The 10,060-nt window shown below is 33.4% G+C and overlaps 1 protein-coding gene across 4 annotated transcripts; it reads right to left on the reverse strand.

The window, feature by feature from the left end:
- Positions 1 to 1,069: 1,069 nt before the first annotated feature.
- Positions 1,070 to 7,184, reverse strand: LOC136229058 (F-box/kelch-repeat protein At1g67480). 4 transcript variants are annotated; one of them, XM_066017623.1, is made up of 5 exons: positions 6,953 to 7,184; positions 4,943 to 5,013; positions 3,223 to 3,614; positions 2,732 to 3,144; positions 1,070 to 1,962 (listed from the first exon to the last, which is right to left on the reverse strand). In XM_066017623.1, the coding sequence occupies exons 3-5, from the start codon at positions 3,259 to 3,261 to the stop codon at positions 1,335 to 1,337; spliced, it is 1,080 nt and encodes a 359-aa protein (XP_065873695.1). In that variant the 5' UTR covers positions 3,262 to 3,614; positions 4,943 to 5,013; positions 6,953 to 7,184; the 3' UTR covers positions 1,070 to 1,334. The 4 variants fall into 4 exon arrangements, with proteins under 4 accessions (XP_065873695.1, XP_065873696.1, XP_065873693.1 ...); XM_066017624.1 differs by having other exon boundaries at positions 3,402 to 3,614; positions 6,953 to 7,180; XM_066017621.1 differs by having other exon boundaries at positions 2,732 to 3,614; positions 6,953 to 7,182.
- Positions 7,185 to 10,060: the final 2,876 nt, after the last annotated feature.

Consider the following 10,060-nt stretch of genomic DNA (forward strand, 5'->3'; position numbering starts at 1 on the left):
CTTTTCATCTGTTGTATATTTCATATATACGTTATTTTATTATTAATTAGTAACATATTACAAACGTATGATTAGATTTGGAACAAAAAAAATTTAAAAGTATACTGTATTTTGTATGAATCGAACAAAACTTTTTAAAAATTTCATTGAATTTAAAAATATTAATCTCTAATTCAATTATTAAATTTGAAAAAGTATGAATTTTTTTAAACAACGGATGTCCAGTTAGAGATTAATATTAATTTTTGAAATTTTTTGTTCAACTCGTACAAAATACATTACATTTTAAAAAAATCCACGTCTAATATTGTGTTTGTGATATGTTACTAATTAGTGATAAAATAATGCATAAATGAAATATAGATGACAAGATTCATAATCAATAAGACAATTTGATGGATTATTTCTCAAATTGACCCAACTTGCCAACGTCAGGAGTAAAATTGTTCTTGGTTGTCAACGTTTGAGGTAAAATTGCATTATTTTAGATGTTAGGGGTAAAATTGTTCCTGGAAGTAAACGTTAGAGGTATTTTTACACATTATCCCATTTATGGAAGCTTTTTTGGGTAATAAAAATCTTTGGTGCATTAGAATCAATTTATTCCAAAATTAATTTTTTTTCAAACGCAAATAAAAAACTGACCCCAACAAAATAAATTTCTTTTTCAAACTTAAATGGAAAATTGATCCCAACAAACCAAGAATCATGCTGTGATTTTCACCTCCTCAATAATTGACCAAGTGAATTTGATCAATCACCATTAAATCTAGCAGGTGTCTTCAGTCACTGACCAGGTGAAAATTACTGACCAATCATGTAAATGTTATCGAATCTCTAAACAACTTCACTTTGCATCATAGATGCAATGACAGATTTAAAGGAGCTAGTCGTGTTTGCACACCCAGTGGCAGTGGCCGTTCGAAAACACAAGAAAATGTATTTTATACCCTATTAAGATCACAACAGAAGCCATTTTCATCTGAGATCACAGAGATCCCATCCCAAAATCATAGTGAAATAGAATAATGTAAAAAGAGATAAATGGTGCATTAAAACAAGAACAACATTCAATAATAAATATGTCCAATGAAATTGAAATTTCTGAAATTGGCTTAGGCTAATCAAATGGTATTTACAACAATTAACTGACACAAACAATATGTTAAATAACTTAAATTGTAGAGATAAAAAAAATCGAGAATTTCAATAAAGTCTTCCTGAGATGAATGCACCATTCCGTGTGAGAAATTCTACTATGGTCCGCGAGAACAGTTGTGATGACGTATCACCATCTGAATGGTTAGTTGTGACGACGTATTAACCATTCCATTTCATGCCTCAATGGTCACACTGCATAAGCACAGACCAGACGGCTTAATTTCAGAAGTTCGCCACTCTGAACCCGGGGAAGCATTAGGATCATACAGCAGCGTCAGGTATCCGGACTCTTTCTCTAGCGAGAACAACAGAAGCTTCCCGTCGAGTATCCCAAACTGAAAACCGATACTAGAGCTCCCCTTCACCGGAATTGGTACCATTTTCCACGAATTATCCTCAGGATCGAATATTGTTAGCTTCCGCTGATTCTTCCACTCCATACAGAAGAGCTTTTTCCCCAGCACAGCATGAGCAGTAACCATAACACATCCATTTTTCATTTGACACCATGTGTGCATCTCAGGATTGTAAACATCAACACATTTTGAGTTACCAATACTGAAGCTTGACCTTCCTCCCATCACATATAGCTTCCCTTCAAAGCTACAAGCAAAACAGCCCCACCTCGGCCGGCGAAGACTCTCTATCAGGGTCCATTTTTCGGTGTCAGGATCGTACATTTCAACGCTTGAGAGGCTATTGCCATCAACTCCATAGCCACCAACAGCATAAACTTTGCCATTGACCTCTGCACATGCGAAATCGTAGCGCGCAACATTCATATCGAGCAGTTTGCTCCAACTGCAAATACAAAGACCATGTTACAGTACAGTTAGAACAATTTAAAATCTCATCGGTAGATCAAATAGACGGACTCGTACACAGAAAAATGTACTCGTACACAGAAAAATAGGGTAAAGTTGAGTAATGAACTTTACCTACGTCATACCTAAATTTCATTTTGTACTAAAAATATATCTGAACTAAATAATTTAGTATGTTTTATCAGTCAATAACCAGTCAATGCGATTTTGGCGAGTAAATTACACCAATGGTACCTAAACTTTACCGTAATTCACATTTTGGTAACTAAATTTCATTTTATCCAAAAAATACACCTTCTCAAGTAAAGATGGCTCGACAATTTAATATATTTGACCAGTCAACGCAGGTTTAACCATTTTAAATTAAAAATTAAGACCAATCATACACTCAATTAACATATACAATACTACCCTTTAGCTCTACATATATGTTAAAGGGTAGTATTAATAATTTTATGCTAATTGAGTGTATTGTAGGTCCTAATTTTTAATTCAAAATGGTCAAACTCGCATTGATCGATCACTAATCGATCAAATGTACTAAATTGTCCAGTCACCTTTACTTGAGTTATATTTTTACGACAAAAATTCTAGGTATGAAAGTGTGAATTAGGATAAAGTTCAGGTACTCTTAATGTAATTTACTCATCAAACTTGCATTGACCAGTCATTCACCAGTAAAATTTACTAAATTGTCAGATCATTACTTCATACTTTTTTATTTTCATGCCTGCAAACAAACATACCTGTTGAGGCAAGAATCATATTCATAAACATCTGCAGAAGCAGATGATGTTCCTTCAGTAACTGAATAGCCAGCCATGACAAGAAGCTTTCCATTCAGAACAACTACTCCAAACCCGGCTTTCACAGGACCAGGCATAGGAGAAAGAAGATGGCGTCTATTTCCAACGCAGTCCATAACCTCCCACTGGCTTTCCTTTCCTTCTGAATCCACACTGAGGACATATAGCCATTGCTGAAGCAACCCAGCCAGTTTTCTCACAACAAGGAATTCTTTGCTTTTAATAACTGATCTCCATTTCTTGCAGACTGCCCCCATGGCTGGGAAGTGGGGACGAGGGACAAGTGCGAGGCAATACTTCGCCACATCGTCAGGAAGCCCCGGGAGAATAGGGCTGTCTATATCAAAACCAGCCTGTGAAGGTAATAGAAAGTTGTTCTTTGAAGTATTTGACTTATCTTGGATGAGTGAAGTGGAGAATGACATGTTTACCTCTGTATATCGCTTCTTTCCACATACAAAACCAGGCATTTTGAGAGAATTAAGAGAGATGTAGATGATTCTTTTGAGGAATTAAGAAATTCAATCTACTATAACTCTCCCTAGAATAATGTATCAGTAGTTTTAGAAGACAGATGTTTTTAATTAGAGAAATTCATGATAACCATCACCTATAGGAATTTTACGAGACCAAGGCATAAACGATGTTGCTGATCGGATTACTTGAGCAGTAAATGCTGAGGATTTTCTGTGTCTTGTCCAGTCTGATTCACATTCCATACCAGAATTTTCCCTGTTAAAAAGATTCCTTTTGGTTGTTTTCTGGAAACTGTTCTGTATATCTCTAAGTATGTCTCTTTTTCCTCCACACATTGCCCAAATTTCTACACATAACAGTGGTAAAAGAGAAAATCAATACAAATGCTGAAACAACTAACAGCTATCCATGACATCAGGCTTGCCAATTTCTGACATGAGCGCACGAAATCCATATGTCATGACTCCTTCGACATGATTATCATTTTTGTTGTATTTATATCATATATAATTATGTATGACATGACAATCCATTTTGATAATAGGATGAAATACAAATTGAACCTCAAACTTAGCACATATGACAATAGACTCCGAACTGTTTTTTTGGTCAAATTCCATCTTGACTTGTGTACACATCTTCCATAATTCAAGCAAACAAAATCAAGAAATCAATATCAACTCCTTTTCAGGAAAAAGAAAAGTATAAAAATTGGGTTAATTACAAGTAGATGCCCTGTGGTTTCGCCGATTTATAGATGGTACCTGTGATATTTTTTTTGCAAAATTTTGCATTTGGGTTCACGTTGTCAGACTTTGACCGATAACGACCTCAAAATGAAAAATTTTAAGAGTTAAAATGATATTTTAAGCAATTTTAATTCCTCAACTTTTTAGGTTTGAAGTCATTTAGGTGGTGGTTTTTTATGAGAGAGAAAGTTAATGTTTAGAGAGAGAAAACTCCAAAAATGATGATTTTGAAAAATAAAAAATATAGTTCCATAGTAAATATGATACTAAAGAACTTTAATTCTTGAAAATTTTCATTTTGAATTCGGCCAAAAATTTGGTAAAGTGAAAAAATTGCAAAATTTTATAAACCACAAGGTTGGAGAGCATCTACTCGTAATTAACCCTTAAAAATTTAAATTCAACTATTACTTCAACAAGTGAATGAGAAATGCTTGAATTGGATGAAAAAAAATTCTACTTTTATGTTTAATTATGTTATTTTGGGTAAGGAGGTATACTTTTTTAATTTTGATAAGAGATTTGATGGTGACATATTATGAAAAATGTGATACAGCAGCGAGAGCCAAGCCAACAAGCATTTATATGCCAAGCTTGGCATGAAATATGGCCAAGTTTGTTAAGCTAAACTTGCAACTATACCAAAAAAAAAAAGGATGCGTAGCTATTTATATAGACCCGATTAAGGGCATGTCTAGTTCAGATGTTGTTGTTTCTTGTTGCACGTAGGTAGTTAGTAGATGTTAGCTAATTTTTATACCAAAATAGCTATCAACAAATATTTCTCAATGTTAACCTAACACTTCGTATCTATTGTTTGGAGTAAAAAACAGCGAGTCACAAAAAAGAAGAATTAAACGGGCACTAATTCACCATGAAAATTGTATTTTTAGCCAATTAAAATCAACAGACTCCCCAAACATACCAGTCAAAGCCATAGAACTTAGCCAATCTCAACCCGCTGTGACTTCCATCTTCATTAGGCTTTTTATACACCTGTCTTGTCACACCAAAATGAATTAGAAGTTAATTGAAAGCTCAACAAACAAGAACTTCAGAAAATAAAAAGATGATAATGAATTTGCCAATTCATTTTTAGAAAGAATAAGATTTGTCTCCAACCACCATTCTACCAAATTTTGGCAATACTTTGGAAGCACATAAAAGAATGATGTAGTGATGCAAAAAGCAAACATAAAATTACCAAAAAAAGCAAAGCAAATATCTAGCATACTCAATTTTAGGAGTGACAATTTTGACACGGTAACATGCTTTATAGAGACAATGGCCCTGTTTACCAAATAGTAATGGCCCTGTTTATCAAATAGTTGTTAGCTAATAGCTGATTACATTTTTTGTTAGCTGATTTGATTAGCTTTCTGTAAACTTGATAAGCTAATTGAAAAGGCTTCTAAAATGAGCTTTTTCAAAATGAGCTTTTAAAATCCAATAAGCTCTTTCAAACCTCACTTCACCAAACACCACTGTTAGAGGTTTGACTAGTCAGTCAAAACCTGCTTAAATATCTAATTTTAAGCCAAAAAGCTCTTTACCAAACAGAGCCAATATAATACGATTATGACATGATAACCCGAATTGCACCTCTGGCAACTTCATGCCTCACCACCCAAAAAGGCAAACAAGAAAGAAGGAACAACTTAATTCAAAAGAAAACAGAAAATAAAAGATGATAATAAAGAATTTGCTAATTCATTTTTAGAAAGCATAAGATTTGTCTCCAGTCTCCACCAATCTACCAATTTTTGCAATGCTTTGGAACCACATAAAAAAATGATGTCATGCAGTGATGCAAAAGCAAAAAGAAAATTACCAAAAAAGCAAAGCAAATATTTAGCATACTCAATTTTTGGGGTCACAATTTTTGACACGGTAACACGACCCGTAGAGACAACATAATACGATTATAGTAAGGGTCTCCTATATAATAGATATATTAAGATTCAGTCTAATATCATAATGAATAATAGAAGAATAGGATGAAGATCCAAAAGAGTCGAAGAAGATTCAGATCGAAGATCCGTAATTATATGAAGAAATTTTTAGCATTTCAAACTTCGAGAAATTTTTCTTTAGCTATTATTGCCGAATTGGGAGTTTTTCAGGTGTTGTGGCCGGTCAAAGTCATGCAAGTTAAAGATTGGGTAGCAACGGAATGATAGTTGAAATTTGAGTTAATTTTTCTGTGATATCAGGCAGAGTTCAATGGGAGCGGATATCAGTTTGTGAATAAAGTCGCCCGCACATAATATGATTATAGCATGATAATCCGAAGTGACCGGAATGGCATCTCAGTCAATTTCATGCCTCATCACCCAAAAAAACAAACAAGAAAAAAGGAGCAACTTAATTCAAAAGAAAACACAACTAACTTTTGATAGGCTTTATTAGACTCCACGTAATATCTAAAAAGAATAAATCTCAACTTCATCTATCTTACCTACCAGAAAAAAGAAAGAAATATCCACAGCCAGGAAAAAAATTTGAAATCTCATTGGAGAAAAATCAGAATGAATTGTATGAAAAGTTCTTATCTAAAACCCAATAAGCAGAAGACACGAGTAACCAGATCTAAAAATCAACAAAAAATACACCTAAAGATCCAAAAACAGTGCCTAGAAACACATCTTACGCCATAAATGAACATCTAAACAATGAACAAAATCTAAAATCTGAAGATTAAAAACAAATTACCATAGAACAAATTCCAGTAATCAAACAATCTTTGATTTAGGTACCAATGAACATCAATCTATCACAGATAAATTGAAACCAGATTTGAAAAAACGGAGAAATGAATCGGCAGCATAAAAATACCAATAGGATCTATTGAAAGAAGAAATGCTGAAAGATAGGGGGAAAAAGCTGCAAAACAAGCTAATCTATAAGCAAATAGACAGAGATAAAGACGATTCACCTGAAAATAGAAGACAGGGAGATTTTGGGAGGAGCTTTCGTCGGCGATATGTATATATATAGAGAGAGGGGGGAAAACTGGGGGTTGGAGAAATGAGAAACGAGAAATGCGGATATATAGAGAGATAAATGAGATTGAAAATGGCGGATTTGAGGATAATACTGACAGACAAGGACCACGTCAGTTGAGATTTCCTTGCGTCCGGTGAAAAAGGGGGAAGAGATGATTATCTAGATATAAAGGAAATGGAGGGGAAGATTTTATTTTTCTTTTTTTATTAAAAGTTTTACAGAGTCAATATTTCTTTGTCTGAAAACCGAATCGTGATAAGACAAGATAATCATTAATGAAGTTCTGTCTTAAAATTCACATGCCATTAATAAATGTGGTTATGATATACTTACTGAATAATATTACATAGGAATTAGCTGTTAGCCGTTAGTTTATTACATTAATTGATTTGACTAGCTGTTTGTATAGATTTGTTTAGTAAAAATTAGCTGATTGATAATAGCGGTTTGTGTAAAAAGACGAATATTTTTAATACATAAAAATATACATAAAATAATTAGGGTTAAATTAGTTCATTAATTTCAATATTGCAAAACGCTAATTGAAAAAGGTCCTAAAAGGAGCTTTTCTAAATTAGGGTTTTCATCCCAAAACTCTCTCCCAAACCTCTCTCCATCAAACACTCCAATCAGCGGTTTCAGTGGTCAAACCGCTAAAGTTGGTCAAAACCGCTCTTTTTATCCCAAAACGCTATTTACCAAACAGGGTCATAGTCTTTCATTTTTTTTGGTACATTAAACTCTTTATTTTTTTATTTTATCAATTAGTAGTGAATTTAAAACTCGATTAATAGAAATTATTCATGTGTTAGAAATTTTTATTTTAACAGTTCGAAACTTATGATGTATTGCAGTTACGTTCATATGGACTCTGATGACCACGTAAATTTGGTCATTCACCGTTAGATTTAGGCAGATTAAAATCTTAAGGTGGAGATTCAAAACATTCTAAGGCTTATATTTAATCTGTCTAGATCTAACGGTGAATGACCAAATTTACGTGGTCATTAGGGTCCATGTGAATGCAACTGTGAAATATTGATACTTGTAAAAAATCAACGTATGTATATCCGATACTTCGAGGATGGGGATACGTACGGGATACGGCTAGGAAGTATCCTTTTTTCTTTTTCTTTTTTTTAATTAGGGGATACGCCGGGATACTTCAGGGGTACTTTTCATAATTAATTAGTTAAAAAATGTAGGGGTTTTTTTAAAAATTAATATCGATCCACATCCATTAACAAATTAAAAAACTTTAAAAATATTATAGATGTTATTTATAGTTTTATAATGACTTTATGGATATGATTTGTGGGTTATATATGTATGTATCTTTTAAAATTTTGATTATAAATGATATATATATTATTTATTATATATAAAATTTATGTATCCCCGTCATACTCATATCTCATATTTTTTAGAAATGTCGTTTGTTGTACCTGTACCTGTATGCATACCCGTATCAGTGCTTTATAGTTCAAAACAGTTTTTAATGTGTAATGTGGTTATATAAAAACTGTAAAAATATTATTTCAAGCCGTAAAAAATTATAATTTCGAACATAAATGAAATTAATAACACTTCCTTAACTGTATTAGATCTTCACAACCGACCAATTTGACAAACAATAGCTTAATATGACAGAAAATAAAAAGATCAATGTGTCTAAATAAAATATTAAAATCCTAATGCATCCAAAAAAAATGAAAGATCAATGATATCAATATATTTTTTACCTAATTTTAATTTAGGGAAAGTACAAAACACATCTAATAACATTACAGTAAATATGTTACAGATTGAAATTGAAGTAAGGATTTTGATCTTAAATCCACGAAGAAATTCTTTACAAGTCAAAGCTTGAATGAGTGAATCCCAAGTAATAAGAACAAGCTCTCAAATGGAGGCTAGGTTTTTTTTATTAGATTGATAAAAATTGATTTCATTACAAAATAAGGAGCTTATATACCTCCTCCAAAATGCAAGTAAAGGATTAAAAGACCTCAATATGACCACTAACAACTACTCAACCTTAGGGGTATGATTGGTACAAAATAAGAAAGGGGTATGGGGGCATAGAACAAATGGCAAGACAGTAATTACAGAATCTTCAGCTCTTGTCTTCCTTCTCCTGAACTTGGCGAGGAAGTCCTCTCCAATCTGTCAATGCTCTGTGTCACCTAACCCACGCTCCGCGTGAGTGACGCTCTGCCCCTGATCACTAACAATGCAAGACATTGCCCCTTTCGAACAACGGCTCCACGCTCCGCGTGAGTGGAGCTCTGCCCCTCATCAACCAAGACCGGCCCTTCTCCCCTTCCAACAATGGATCCACACGAAGCGTGATATATCGGACGCTCCGTGTGGGTGACTGTTCGTTCAGCTCTTCCTCCCGCTCCCACATCAGCGTTGCCCCCAACAAAATAGCAAATTTACTTTTAATATCTAAAATGCTATAACTTATATCTATGCGCGACAAGTGGTGAATACATAATTGGTCTGTTGAGAAGCCGATTTATATAAAAAAAAAAATTTGCTAAATCGAACTTACTCAAAATTTTCTAATATATACATGTTATCATCTGAGTAGTCTATGGACAATTTTTACATACCAATATAAAACTTCTCAAAATTAAGCTAGATTTGTATTACAAAAGTAAAATTTTGAGTCGTTTTTAACAAACTTTAAAAAATTTATTCTCTATCATATATTAATCTAGTTGAATTATGTAATCAAATACAACCTCAATGAGTTAATTTTGTATTTATCATATAACAATCCCCAATTTATCAAATACTCAATCAAAGTTCTAAAGACAAATCACCAATTTATCAAATACGCAATCAAAGTTCTAGGTCAAAGGCCAAATTTATCAAATACATAATCAAATCACCAATTTATCACCCCCACATCCATAAATTTTGTGGAGACAGGGGGCCGGAGCTACCCTTAGTCATGGTGGTTCCGGCAGCCGGAGGGCCCGGGACCCATGTATACGTCCATGTGCGCGACCTTTCAATATGATGAATT

This window comes from Euphorbia lathyris, chromosome 5 (assembly GCF_963576675.1).
Source record: "Euphorbia lathyris chromosome 5, ddEupLath1.1, whole genome shotgun sequence".
NCBI classification, from domain to species: Eukaryota; Viridiplantae; Streptophyta; class Magnoliopsida; order Malpighiales; family Euphorbiaceae; genus Euphorbia; species Euphorbia lathyris.

Bases quoted from the DNA above. Each gene is read 5' to 3' on its own strand.
- LOC136229058 (XM_066017621.1), bottom strand. From the start codon at position 3,261: ATGCCTGGTTTTGTATGTGGAAAGAAGCGATATACAGAGGTAAACATG. The intron at 1,963-2,731 runs GTATGTTTGTTT...TTGTATTTGCAG, and splicing joins TATGATTCTTGCCTCAACAG to TTGGAGCAAACTGCTCGATA.